The sequence below is a fragment of the Equus quagga genome, chromosome 1 (assembly GCF_021613505.1).
Source record: "Equus quagga isolate Etosha38 chromosome 1, UCLA_HA_Equagga_1.0, whole genome shotgun sequence".
Lineage (NCBI taxonomy): Eukaryota > Metazoa > Chordata > Mammalia > Perissodactyla > Equidae > Equus > Equus quagga.
The window spans coordinates 134,344,721-134,357,984 of record NC_060267.1 but is presented as its reverse complement, the minus strand read 5'-3'; the positions used below and the strand labels follow the sequence as shown (position 1 = coordinate 134,357,984).

The 13,264-nt window shown below is 54.9% G+C and overlaps 2 protein-coding genes across 9 annotated transcripts in view; one reads left to right on the top strand and one right to left on the bottom strand.

The window, feature by feature from the left end:
* The window catches only part of TWF2 (twinfilin actin binding protein 2), a 9,748-nt gene extending 9,055 nt beyond the window's left edge, over positions 1-693 (bottom strand). Inside the window, exon 1 of the mRNA XM_046669868.1 lies at positions 543-693. Within this exon, the coding sequence (XP_046525824.1) occupies positions 543-567 (25 nt within the window). The 5' untranslated portion in view covers positions 568-693. The remainder of the gene's footprint in view (positions 1-542) is intronic.
* A 158-nt stretch (positions 694-851) lies between these two features.
* PPM1M (protein phosphatase, Mg2+/Mn2+ dependent 1M) lies at positions 852-11,590 on the top strand. Of its 8 annotated transcripts, XM_046669820.1 has the most exons (12): positions 852-995; positions 1,104-2,780; positions 4,656-4,799; positions 7,742-7,865; positions 7,998-8,252; positions 8,718-8,830; positions 9,201-9,285; positions 9,382-9,500; positions 9,670-9,784; positions 9,972-10,079; positions 10,178-10,326; positions 10,535-11,590. In XM_046669820.1, the coding sequence occupies exons 3-12, from the start codon at positions 4,729-4,731 to the stop codon at positions 11,034-11,036; spliced, it is 1,641 nt and encodes a 546-aa protein (XP_046525776.1). In that variant the 5' UTR covers positions 852-995; positions 1,104-2,780; positions 4,656-4,728; the 3' UTR covers positions 11,037-11,590. The 8 variants fall into 8 exon arrangements, with proteins under 8 accessions (XP_046525776.1, XP_046525760.1, XP_046525813.1 ...); XM_046669804.1 differs by lacking the exons at positions 852-995; positions 1,104-2,780; positions 4,656-4,799 and adding an exon at positions 6,783-7,087; XM_046669849.1 differs by lacking the exons at positions 852-995; positions 1,104-2,780; positions 4,656-4,799 and adding an exon at positions 6,787-7,087 and having other exon boundaries at positions 10,794-10,956.
* The last annotated feature ends 1,674 nt before the right edge of the window (positions 11,591-13,264 follow it).

Genomic DNA, 13,264 nt, shown 5'->3' with positions numbered 1-13,264 from the left:
ACACACACACACACACACACACACACACACACACACACACACACACAGAGACACCCACAGACTTATGCACACAGTCACGAAACAGTGATGTCTAAAGAAGGCTCCATGAGACACAGTCCATTCAATCAGCCATTAGTGCATGTGCATGAATGACCCTAGACATACACAAGCAGTCACATCCAGATGTGCACACACAAGACAAGTGCACATGCGTGCACACTCCTCCAGATGTGCACATCCGGGTACAACCACCCCCAGAAAGGAAAAACATATAGATGGGCATACACAGGCACATCCACCCCGAGATGGGCACACAGTTACTTCCACCCCAGCTGTGTACGTACGTGTACACCCACTCCCAACTATGTACAGGAAGTCCGCATCCCCCCAGATGTGCCCACCCCAGGCGACCCGCGGCTGCAAAAGAGAACAGGAAGCTTCCCCCGGCCAGTGCCGGGGAGGAGACGGGCTGAGAGCCGGGGAGGGGGCGCAGCCGCGAGCGGAGACCCTCCGCCCCCTGCCCGCCCGCCATCTGCCCTCACCGTGGATGCCCGTCTGGTGCGCCATGGCTCTGTGCCTCGCTCCGCCCGCACCCTCGGAGCCCTCGGCTCGGCCCTGGCCCTGGCCCCACTCGGCTGGCTTGGACCGGGAGGAGGAGGAAGGGGAGGATGTGGCGGCGGCCGCCCAGCCGCGCGCAGCTTCCCGGGCGGTGCCGCAGGACCCGCCCCCAGTGCGCCCCGCCCCCGACGGGCTAGGCCGGGAGGGGGCCGGGACCCGGGGCCGCGCGTGCGTGCAGTGTGCGCCTTGTTTCGGGTAGGCGTCCGGCTGGGGGTTGTCTGCGCGCCTGCGTGTACCTCTGTTTGTAGCGGAGGACGGATCCTGCGTGTGGCGGAGCGTGCGTGGGCGCATGCGCCCATGTCTGTGAGCCCTGTTCCGAATGGTCTGCGGCTGGGGTGTGTCTGTGCGTGCGCGCGAGTATGTGCGCCTGGGGCCAGGTGAGTTTGCAAGTGTGGGGGGATCCTCGCGTATCCCCATGTGTGGCCTGGAAGAGGGTCTGCGTGTGGATGGGCGCGCGTGTATGTGTGGCATCCCTTTCCCTGCAGATGGTTCCTGAGCGCCTCATGCTGGGCACTGGGCACCTCGAGGCGGCCTTCGTCAGCGGTGGGAGCCCAGACTGACCTACCAGGAAGCCAGCAAATGAAAGGTGTCTGTGGCGGCGAGGGCCTTACGCAGAGACTGAGGGGCCACTAGGAAGAGGAGAAATTTGAGTGGAGACTTGGAGGTCGGCCTGGCAGAGTGCAAGGAATAGTTTTCTAAGAAGAGGGAACTGCATGTGCAAAGGCCCAGAGGTTGAAGGAGGGCCAGAGCTTGGTGTGTCTGAGGAAGTTCCCTACTCCTAATGAACCGGCTCCATACCCAGCAACCTTGCCTTTTCTGGAATCAGACCCTGCTGCTATTACCAGCCAGTCCACATAATGTATCTTCCAGACCACTCCAGTGAGTCCAATCAGAGCCTCTCCTAGGACTTTGGGTGGGAAGATTGGAAAGGAAGCCACCTTTTGGGTTAGGGGTTGTTGAGAGTTGATGGTGGAGTGTGGGCCTGCCTGGTAACTGGCCTCGGCTCAAGCTCTCTGCTCACTGTCCCACTCCCCTACCCTGATTAGGCAGCATTGAGCCCCACTCTGTGGGCCCCAGGCCCTGGGTTTCTCTCCTGAGAGTCCAGCACACACAAAATGGAAGGATTTTCTCGTTTATCTTCCTGTGCGCACCCTGAGTACTGAGCCTGTGCACTGCGCTCACCATGACCGCCCCAGCCTTCACAATGGAACATAAAAACCCTGTGTGGCCCTGCAGCCTGACTTTGGGAGAACAGCTCATAAGCAAAGCCCCCCCCCACTCAGAACCCTGCCGCAGCCCAGATGGGGCCAGCAACACAGAGCCATTGGTTATATCCACTCTCACACCCAGCCACCTCCACGGGCAAGTGGCAATTCCACAGAACCGTGAGGGCCTCAACTTCTTAGAAACAGGAATTAGCCAAGAAAACAGATTAAAGAAAAATAATAAGGTTATAGTCCCATAAAAATGACCATCAGTGCATGAACTGTGACTAGCATAACTGCAAGGTCTCCCTGCCCCCGGACCCTTCCCTGCCTCATTCTCCTTGTTTTTATTGCTCTCTGATACATATATTTACCTGCGTATTTGTTTAGTGTCTTCCCTTCCCTCAAGTTTTTGCCCCTGCTGTATCCCGACACCTAGAGCACTGCCCAGCATTGGTAGGTGTTCAGTAATATAGGCCACATAAACAAACATATGAATGAACCATTAGAGTCTTTCTGTTGCGAAGTGTTACTGCATGCTGGGCACATTGATTTAATCCTCATGACACCCCTACGAGGTAGGTGTTATTGTCTCCTTCTTACGGATGAAGAATCTGACGTTCAGAGGGGTGAAGTGATTTGATCTGGGTCACATGGTAGTGAGTGTCCCCAAGAACCTTAGTTCCCTTTACTCAAGACCTTGACACAGTCAAAAGATGAGAAGTCCTATAGGGCAGTAGCCCTCGTCCCCTCCAGCAGCCTCCCACACCTCAGTGATGAGGGTTTAACCACGAAAGAGAGCCTCCTGGGTGACGGGGATCGGAGCCCAGTCCTGCTCAGCTTCAGAGCCTGGGATGCGGGTGAAGAGCCCAAGGGCCAGCAGAGTACGCAGGCCGACTCAATCTGCCACTGAGATCTTTCACCAGAAGGAGGAGAAAGCTGCACGCAGCCCCTCAGGTGAGTCCAGGGGTGAATGGAGTCTTCAGAAGTAAGTTGATTGTTCCTTTCTGATGTTTCTCAACACAAAGAATCAGCCACTGAAATTATTAGAGCATACCTTTTTTTTCCAGGTTGCTCGAACATTTAAATGTTAAAAAAAAAGCGAACTATAAAAATACTGAAGAGGGGCCGGCCCCATGGCCGAGTGGTTAAGTTCACACACTGCTGCGGCAGCCCAGGGTTTCACTGGTTTGGATACTGGGTGCCGACATGGCACCATTCATCAGGCCACGCTGAGGCGGCATCCCACATGCCACAACCAGAAGGACCCACAACTAAAAATACACAACTATGTACCAGGGGGATTTGGGAGAAAAAGGAAAAAAAAAAATCTAAAAAAAAAAAATACTGGAGAAACAAAAGGAGAAGTTTATAGAATCTCGAAGTGGAGGAGGCCTTCTGAGTATATCACCAAATCCAGAAACCGTAAAAGAAAAAATCGGTAAGTTCATTTACATTAAAATAAAAAGTCTATAAGGAAAAACCCAGCATTAAAGCCAAAACACAAACAACAAACTGTAACTGGCTACAAACAACATACTTGTAACTCATTTCCAAATAAAGAGCTCTCATAAATCAATAAGAAAAAGACCAACAGCCCAGTAGAAAACCAGGCAAAGGATACAAACAGACCATCCACAGAAAAGGAAATACAGGGGCCGGCCCCGTGTCTGAGCAGTTAAGTTCGCATGCTCCACTTCACCATGGAAAACTTGAGAAATAGTTGAACATGGTTAGACTCATAAACTGAAAGTTAGAAATTTCTCCCTAAACAAATTCATTAAATAAGCAATTAAATTTTCACTTATTTTCGTTTTCTCCCCAAAGCCCCAGTACATAGCTGTATATCCCAGTTGTAGGTCATTCTAGTTCTCTGTGTGATGCTGCCGCAGCATGGCTTGATGAGCAGCGTGCGGGTCCATACCTGGCATCCAAACTGGCAAACCCCGGGCCGCTGAAGCTGAGCACACGAACTTAACCACTTGGCCAGGGGACCAGCCCCCACATGTTACCCATTCATCTGTCAGTGGACACTTAGGTTGCTTCTGTGTCTTGGCTGTTGTAAATAATGCTTGAACTTAGGGGTGCAGATATCTTTTCAAGATAATGATTTCATTTTCTTCAGATAATACCCAGAAGTGGAATTGCTGAACCATATGGTAGATCTATGTTTAATTTTTTGAGGAACCTCCGTACTGTTTTCCATAGTGACACCACCAGTTTACATTCCCACCAACAGTACACAAGCGTTCCCTTTTTTCCACATCCTCACCAGCACTTATTTCTTGTCTTATATGTCATTTTTTTGCTTGATTTGCACAGAATACCCCTGACATCTCTGGAAGGATCCACAAGAAAGTAGTGATACTGGATGTCTCCAGGGAAGGGGACTGGGTGGCCCGGGGATGGGGTTGCCGGGGAGACTTGTTGCTAAATACACTTTTACACCTTTTGAACTTTGAGTCCTGTGAAAGTATTACATTTAAAAAATTAAATCTAAAATAAATCTTATTAAGAACAGGTATAGGAGTAAACAAAAGCTATTTTCTTTGTGAGTGAAAAAAATGTAGCATAAAGATCTTTTTCCTTTTTCTAAGTTTACTCCTCCCCCACCCTCCGACCCTCATACGCTGGTGGAGTTAGTTGAGGAGAGGCCTCTGGCCAGGAGGGGGCAGGCTTGGGTTCACTCGAGCAGTTGGGAGAAGGGTGTCACTGGGGGCTGGGTGGGGAGTGAGGGGGGGAGGGGAGGGGAGGATTTACATGTCCTTCAGGGAGGGTTCGGCCCAGGAATGAAGACAGACTCCCTCCAAGGAACCTCACCTACAATTTCAGACACCAGAGACAGAAGAACCTGGAAGCTTCTGGAGAGAAAAAAGAGGTGAACAAGCCAGTCCAAAGATCTGGAATGAGAGGGGCTCTGGATTGTAGCAGCGGCAACAACCAAAAGACAATGAACAGAGCAGTCAGGATTCTGAGGTAAAATATCAATCAAAAGCAGAGGCAGAATACAACCCTTTCAAATTTGTAAGGACCCAAGAAATTATCTTCCAGTCATCCTATCTTGGAAAGCTGTTAGAGGATGTGCTTCAGCAAAATGAGGGAGGAAACCAAGAGAGTCAGACTTGTGATCCAGGCAAGCCAGAGGAGCCTGGGTGGCACTGAAGAAACACAGGCCACCTTGGAACAGGGAGGATGGGATTGCCATAGGACTCCACATGGCTCTGAAAACTCAAAAATAGCTAAGCTGGGCAGTTGTGATATCTGGCTGCCAGGAGCTTCTCTGAATACACCTTAGAGGACAGGACCTTCATCCTACCCCGGGGAGTCCAAGACAGTGGGTTGGGGGAATAGACTGTGTTTGCATCATTTCCTCTAATTTTAGACTTTAAAAGCCTCTGAGCCTTTGGCTGGTGAGGATAAGGAGGTGACCCCACATACTGAATTGAATCTGTCCCACCTTGGGTCTCTGGTCCATTTCTGTCCCAATGACAGATCATAGCTCATCTGTCCTTTGGGAGGCTTTCTCTGACTTTGCTCCCACCCCCTTGCCAGCTGGATCAAGCACCATCCACCAGAACTTCCACCTTCACTGCAGGGGAGCTCATCTCAGTGCTCCTGCACCCAGGTGGGGTCTGGCACACACAGTGGGTTCAGTAAATTAGCCCCGAGGCTGCTCTGGAACTGAGTCATGGGAGGGAGGAGGCATTGGGCACCGCTCCCTGCTCCAAGACCCTTCCTCCTTGAGCCGGGGTTAGTAGTGGGAATGGAACTCCCAATGGGGCAGGGCTGGCCACCAGGAGGAAGTAGGGCCTAGTGAGCATTTGCTGGGCTTGAGAGTGGAGACACAAGAAGGGGGCTCCTCCTGTAGCCCTCCCTGGGGACCCTGGGCTGTGGGCCTCAGGGGCTTTGAGTTGACAAGCCTGCCTTCCCGGAGGAGGAAAGGGGAAGAGAAATCCCCTATGAGGTGTTTTGAGTCAGCTGCACTGTCATAATGGAAACAACACAGCTCTGGACATCAGGACACTTCCCTTCTGTGGGCCACAGAGTCCTAGTTATGAGATTGAAATAAGTCCTGCAAAGGGAGCCGGGCTTAAGTGATGGAAGGGTGACAAAGCCCTGTGTTAACATGCAGATGTGAAGGGGGACACTGCCACTGACCCACAGTGACTGCTAGCCAGGGGTTAAGAGACTCCGACGTCTTGCCTCCAGCCCAGATGAAAGTCTTTCACTTGCCTTAGTCCCAGGTCTGAACTCTGACCAGTTGGAGCCTTTTGGGGACCATGGGTTCCTCTTGTCCATCAGACACTACATTCTAGGTGAGAATCCTGCTGTCTTTCCAGAGAGGACATCTTGATTGGAGGGGCAGTCATTTGGGAGACTGGCCCCAAGGGTGAGAGTGGTGTCTCAGGATGAGGAAGGCCAGGGTGACCACCAAGCCGCATCTGGGCGTGGAGGGTGCCAGGCTGGGTGGGCAAGGAATGGAGGCCACCTGAGGGAACGCTGTGCTCCGAGACTCTTACTCAGTGTGTCAGTCTGACACCTCCAAGAACATCCTGTTCCTATCTTCCCCTTGCGTAAGATCTGGGCCCAGCAGCAGAAGGGGTGGGCTCTGTCATGGACACTGACCCAGTCTGGAGGCCCAGGGGGTGCTCTGAACCGACTCCTACAGCCGCGCTGGGTGAGGAGGAGGGGCTTTTCTCTCTCAAAGACTACTGCCCCACCCGTGTGGTGAGCATTCGGTCGGCTTAGGTTACTGTGTGACGTGGGGCAAGCGACTTCGCCTCTCTAGGCCTCAATTTTCTTGCCTGTAAAGTGGGGTTGATAACATCGTTTGCTTCTTAGGGTTGTTATGAGGACTGACAAGCCCAATGGCACTCAAGCCGCGCCCATACTCCCCGGACAGAGGTGGGGGTTTGGGGGCGTCGCCGCCCCGCCCCGCCCGCTTCTTCCTCCCAGGGACGGGCTGGCGGGTGATGTCCCGCCCACCCACCGCCGCACCCGCCTCCCGGCGTCCGGCGGGCAGCCCCCTGCCGCCGCGCCATGTCCGCCGGCTGGTTCCGGCGCCGCTTCCTGCCTGGGGGTCTGCTCTCCGCGCCCGGGCCGTCCAGGCCGCGCGCTAGCCCCGTGCCCTACCGGCGGCCTCGCTTCCTGCGCGGCTCCGGCTCAGGCCCCGGCCCTGCCGACGCCTCCCGCCGCCCGGACGCCCGGCCCGTGCGCAGCCCAGCACGGGGCCGCGCGCTGCCTTGGAACGCAGGCTACGCCGAGTGAGTGCCCCCACCCCGGAGCGACCCCCATCCGGGATACTCCCCACTCCAGGCGACCCTTACCCCGGGACCTCGAACCCCGGACCTTTGCTGATCCAGCCTGGGGTCCTGTGCTAACCTAGGAAACAGGCTGAGTGGGTGACCCCCCCCAACCTTGTGAATAACTCCTTCTAGTCCTCACCTCGGGACTCTTGACACCCTCCCCCTATCTCACCTCGGCCTTTTCCTTGGGCCTCCACCCTCGCCCAGAGAGGGTTGACGTCAGGAAGGATCTGCGTCCCAGGGGCTTCCAAGATGGAAGCAGGGAGACTGGGTAGAAAGAGAACGCCTCCCTCGCCTGCCCCCTTCCCCGCATCTCACCTGGGTTGTGGCCTGTGCCATAAAGGACAGAGATTCTGGCTGAGGTGGGGCAGGGGATAGGCAAGGAAGACCCAGATGTCCAGGGGCAGCACAGGTCAGGAGGTAGGCTCCAGAGGAGCTGGGCCCTGAGTTTTACTTTAGCCGTGATGTCACTGAACAGTTAGGAAACTTCCACTGTGTTTGTCCATGTGGGTCATAGGGAGGGCCTCTCCTTCTGTGTACCAGCTTTAGTCTCTGTGCCCATGGGGACATGTGTGTGTCCCTGAAGGATCACTGATCACTTCCTGGCTTCAGGATCATCAATGCAGAGAAATCTGAGTTCAATGAGGATCAGGCCTCCTGTGGGAAGCTGTGCATCCGGCGATGTGAGTTTGGGGCTGAAGAGGACCAAGAGTGGCTGACCTTGTGCCCAGAGGAGGTGAGCACAACTGGGCTTGAGCCTGTCTTGCAGGCAGGGGCCAAGACTGCAAGTTCTTGTCCTGCTGCCCCATGCTGGGCCCAGGGACACGGGAGGCCAGGCAGAGCCTGACGCCAAGCTCCTCCTGTACAGTTCCTGACGGGTCATTACTGGGCATTGTTTGATGGGCACGGCGGTCCAGCTGCAGCCATCTTGGCTGCCAACACCCTGCACTCCTGCCTACGCCGGCAGCTGGAGGCCGTGGTAGAGGGAATGGTGGCTGCTCAGCCCCCCATGCACCTCAGCGGCCACTGCATCTGCCCCAGTGACCCCCAGTTTGTGGAGGAAAAAGGCATTAGGGCAGAAGACTTGGTGATCGGGGCTCTGGAGAGCGCCTTCCAGGAGTGTGTGAGTGTGGCCTTTGGCTGGGGAAGGAGGGAGGGTTTTGCCCCCAGGGACCTGAGGGAGCTCTGGGTTGGGAGGCATCCCTACACATGATGGTGGTCACCCTACATCTTTAGATTGGGAGGACAAGATTGGTTGGTTTGTTCATTACTAATGGCCATCATTGTTGTCATAACCCCTTCCATTTATCCAGCGCCTACTATGTGCTATCTGCATCATCTCATTGCACACCCTCTTGGTCCTTAGTGCAAGGACTGGTTTCCCTTCCTCACTGTTTTGAGTAGGACTTCCCTTCCTCCCAACGCTACGTCTAGATCTCCTGACCAAAGGGATCCTGAAGTCATAGCTAGATTTTGGGCTGCAACTGCTGGGCTTGCTGGTGGGGAAATGAACTGTAGGGAGGAGATCGGGGGACAGTGGTAAGGTGGCAGTACAAGCAGCAGCTAAAGTGGCCTTGGTTTACCCCAGGATGAGGTGATCGGGCGGGAGCTGGAGGCCTCAGGCCAGGTGGGCGGCTGCACAGCCCTGGTGGCTGTGTCCCTGCAGGGAAAGCTGTACGTGGCCAATGCCGGGGATAGCAGGTGAGTGAGCCCTGAAGGGTGGGTAGGAGTGGGGCGAACAGGCAGGCACCAGAGGCAGTGGAGACAGTGAAAGTGGGGCTGGAAGTAGAGGGATGGAACTGGGTAGGACTGACCAGCGGAGTTGTGTACCTGGCATGTGTTAAGTGTGAGGGTGGACAGCAGATGCCAGGGAGGGCAGGGACCTCAAATGCCAGCCAAAGGGCTGAGCCTCTACCTTGCAGACCCCAGGCAGTCATGATGGGCTTTGAGCAAAGGATTAGCATGGGCAGAGCTGGCCCCTGGTGGTTGGAGGAGAGGCCAGCAGGAGGGAGGCCATGGGCAAGGGTGGTGGCTGCCCCACAGACCTCTCCTCCTCCCCAACCCCATCCAGGGCCATCTTGGTGCGAAGAGATGAGGTACGACCCCTGAGCTCTGAGTTCACCCCGGAGACAGAGCGGCAGCGGATCCAGCAGCTGGTAGGTGCCCTTGGCCGAGGGAGGCTGTGGAACCCCAACTCCTGGCTCCAGGGCCACCAGGGGGAGCGTAATCTGAGCATGGCTTTCCTACTCTAGGCCTTTGTCTACCCTGAGCTTCTGGCTGGTGAGTTTACCCGACTGGAGTTCCCTCGGCGGCTAAAGGGAGATGACTTGGGACAGAAGGTTTTGTTCAGGGATCACCACATGAGCGGCTGGTGAGTGAGGTGGGGTGGGGGACACAGTGGAGAGAGAGAGCCCTGGGGTCCAGGCCCAGCTGTGTGGACTGGGGCAGTCCCCTTCCACCTGGGCAGGGTGGGCCCTGTGTTGGGAGGAAGATGAGGTGGGGAGTAGGGCCTGAGTTGATGCTGGGTCTGCTCCTGGTAGGGGCTACAAGTGCGTGGAGAAGTCGGATCTCAAGTACCCGCTGATCCACGGACAGGGTAGGCAGGTCAGTGAATGGCCCCTACCAAGAATCCCTCTTAAATTGCCTCCTACAGAGGTGAGAGCTCCTTTGTCCCTTCTTGGGGGCTATGGCAGGGCCCTGGGGGGCAGGGCCCTTGCTCCCAGGTCACAGGATGTTTCTCCCTCAGTCCAAGGCTCCCAGGGGCCGCAGTCTACCTCTGTGTGCTTTACTTGTGCATTTGCCGGGACTGTCTGCTGTCAGCTCACACCTCCCTTGTCCCCAGGCTCGGTTACTGGGAACACTGGCCGTCTCCCGGGGCCTGGGAGACCATCAACTCAGAGTCCTGGACACAGACATTCAGCTCAAGCCCTTCTTGCTCTCTGTCCCACAGGTGAGGGGGCAATAGCTCACTGCAGCTTCCATCTGCCCAGAAAGGCAATGAGTCTGGTGGGAAGGGAGCACTGAAGGATCCTCAGGCTTAACTTGCAGGTGACTGTACTGGATGTGGACCAGCTGGAGCTGCAGGAGGAGGATGTGGTTGTTATGGCAACTGATGGGCTCTGGGATGTCCTGTCCAATGAGCAGGTGGCACGGCTGGTGCGGAGCTTCCTCCCTGGCAACCGAGAGGACCCACACAGGTAGTGTAGCTGCTGGGGACCTGCCTGGGCCTGGGTCGGTGCCAGCAGCAACACTAAGTAGTTATGGCTAAGAAGACAGCACTGATGATGAGCTTGGCTCAGGGCAGGTGGCCAGGACTGGGGCTGTCTCAAGCTTCTGGGGGGTGACTGTGGGTCCCAAAAAATCTCTGGGTTCAGATTCCCGTGATTCAACTTGTTGCCTTCCCAGGCTTCTGGCTTGCCTGGCCTCACAGTTGGACTGCATTGCTTGGGTCCCCAAGTGTCCAACCCTGTGCAGTGAGTTCTCCCTGAGGGCTGGCCTTGCTTCTGTGTTCGGCCACCGAAGTGCATCTGCAGGATGGTCCCCACAGGTTCTCGGAGCTGGCCAAAATGTTGATACACAGCACACAGGGGAAGGACGGCAGTCCCACAGGGGAAGGGCAGGTGTCCTACGACGACGTCTCTGTGTTCGTGATTCCCTTGCACAGCCACGGCCAAGGGAGCAGTGGCCACTGAGGATTCAGACACCACATCCTAGAACCACTCCGGGGCAGTCTGGGCATCCTTCCACCATGATCAACAGCAGGCTTGCCTGCCCTGTCCCCGGACACAGCCCCGGGCTCTCACTCCCCCATCCAACCCATTTCAAGGGGAGCATTTATACCAGCCAGAGAGCCCAACTCTCCAGGTCTCCACATTGGCAGGCAGGGAAAGAGCGCTGTCAATGTTAACATTCCTCCTGGCAGAGGCCCTTTACAACTTAGGAAATCCACAGGAGGCTCCTCAAACAGGATCCTTAACAGCCCAATATAGTATTCCCAGATGGGGACAGCTGGACCAAGGGCATTGGCCAAGGATGCCAGGAAGGGTAGACAGCCTGTGTTTGGGTCCAGGTCTCCAATCCATGAATGTCAGGTATCACTCAACAACCCCCAAAGTACGTGCAGGGTGCCTTATGAGAAGCTGCGGGCAGCCTCCTATCTGCTGAACAGCCATCTTGAAGCAGCGCCTGGGGAGACCAGCTCCAGTCCTGCCCTGCTCTCCTCTGCCAATGGAGGCGAGGCACAGGCCCTAGGGCTAAAGTTGGGGGGAGAACAGAAAGGGACAAGAGGAGCCCCAGAGTTGGCTGAGTGGGGAATGCCTTCCAATTGCTGCTCCTGCCTGTAGCCTGGCCTCCTGATCGCTCCTCCCTGGCCCCAGCCCCACCCTGGGTTGATGCCCAACAATGCCTTTGTTTTGTTGCTCCCCATCACCTCCCTATTATTAAATGTTTTTGTGCACAAGAGCCCTTGTGAATTGTGAATTGCTGTACAGCTTGATATTACAGTATACCTTTTGTGCTTTGTTGTTACCTTCCAAAGAATCAGTCTTAGCTCCATCTTGCAAGTTTGCCTAGAGTCAAGACTGTTTTCTCTGCAGCCTCCCTAGTTCCTAGCTTGAGGTGAGTCCCAGTGAGAGAATTGTTGCCAAGGAACAGAAAGAAGACCTTTTACCACCATCTGTGAGCTCTAGGCTTGAGGTACCAGAAGGGACGCCTTTAACTTGTTTTTGAATGCAAATTTTTATAAACTAGACTTAGCTGGAGACAAAGTCAGTTGGGGTTCCAGGGCTTGCTGTTTGATGAGCAGCTTAGTTCTTGCTCTTCCCAACGACTGCTTTATCATCTAGCACTTGCCAAGGCTCAGATGCTTGGGAAGTACCTCCTGAATTACAAGGCAGCTGCCTTCGTGACCTCAGCCTCAACTGACTCTTCCCCTGACCCACTCCTACTTTAAGTTTACAATTGAGATGAATTCTTACCAGGCAACTCACAGCCCTAGACTGCAGCCAGGAAGGCTAAGGACCAAAAGGCCCTAGAATTGATGGTAAAACGTGTGTATTTAACTCACTGGGGAGACTCTCAGACTCCCCTTTCCTGCCCATTAACTCATTTTAGACTCCATTTCCTCTAAGTTCTCCAAGGAAAAGAGAGGAAAAACTACAAAATTTCTCATTTTTCAGTCACATTCCACAGCCCAGCACTTCTGGGCCTACATCTGCCCACAGCTGGGTCCTGACAAACCGTGGTTGGCTCCAGCAGCCCTGGGCAGCCTCTTAGTTAGACTGGCAAATACAGGAGTGTGCCCTCCCAGCCTGCAGTTTTACTTCCTCTTTCCTCAGCACTCTCCACCCCACCCCCCAGCAACGTGTGGGCAACATCCTGTGCCTGCCTCTCACCCACATCAACTGCTGAGCTAGCTCACCCCCACAGCTTGCTTGCTTTGCTTCCGACCCAGCCCACTGCCTGCTCTTGCTCCTCACACAAGGCTGAAGCCTGCCCAGGGAGTGGGCGCAATGGGTCTCTCAGCTGCAAGCAAGCCAAGCTGATAGGAGTGACTTCTGCAGGGCAGCCATGCCGACCTACTTCATGTCTCTCAGCAGAGCCAAACGCTGCAGCAGCCCTCCCACCAGGCCATGAGGGTTTCTTCTTCCTTGAGCAGTCTGTCAGGAGAGCCTATGCAAGGTCTACCACTTACAAGCTGGGATGTTTCTTCAGAGCCCTTGGCCCAACCTCCAATGACCATGGGCAAAGTGGCAGGCCCAAGACTGTCTTCTCCATTTCAGAGAGGGCCAGGCAAGAGGCAGGCAGCAGATCCTGCAGCTCTGAGATGCTGAGCTAGAGCACAGGCTCTAGGAGTTACCAACTCACCAGCCAAGCAATGCTTTCTGCCACAACTGGTGCAGGAGCTTCAAAGAGGCCCCACTATCCTTGCCCCCCAGAAGCTAGGGTCTAAGAGGATGAAGCTTATTCCAACTAGAGGCTGCCAATCTGATCAAGGGTTGAGGTAACTGTGGGGGATGAAAGGCAGCCTAAGACATGCCAGACACAATCTTTGAAGATCAAGGTTGGCTCAGGATAGTCCTTCTCAGTCACTCATTTCTGGCCCTATGGCTGCTTATTAGAGCCTAGGGTTGAGGA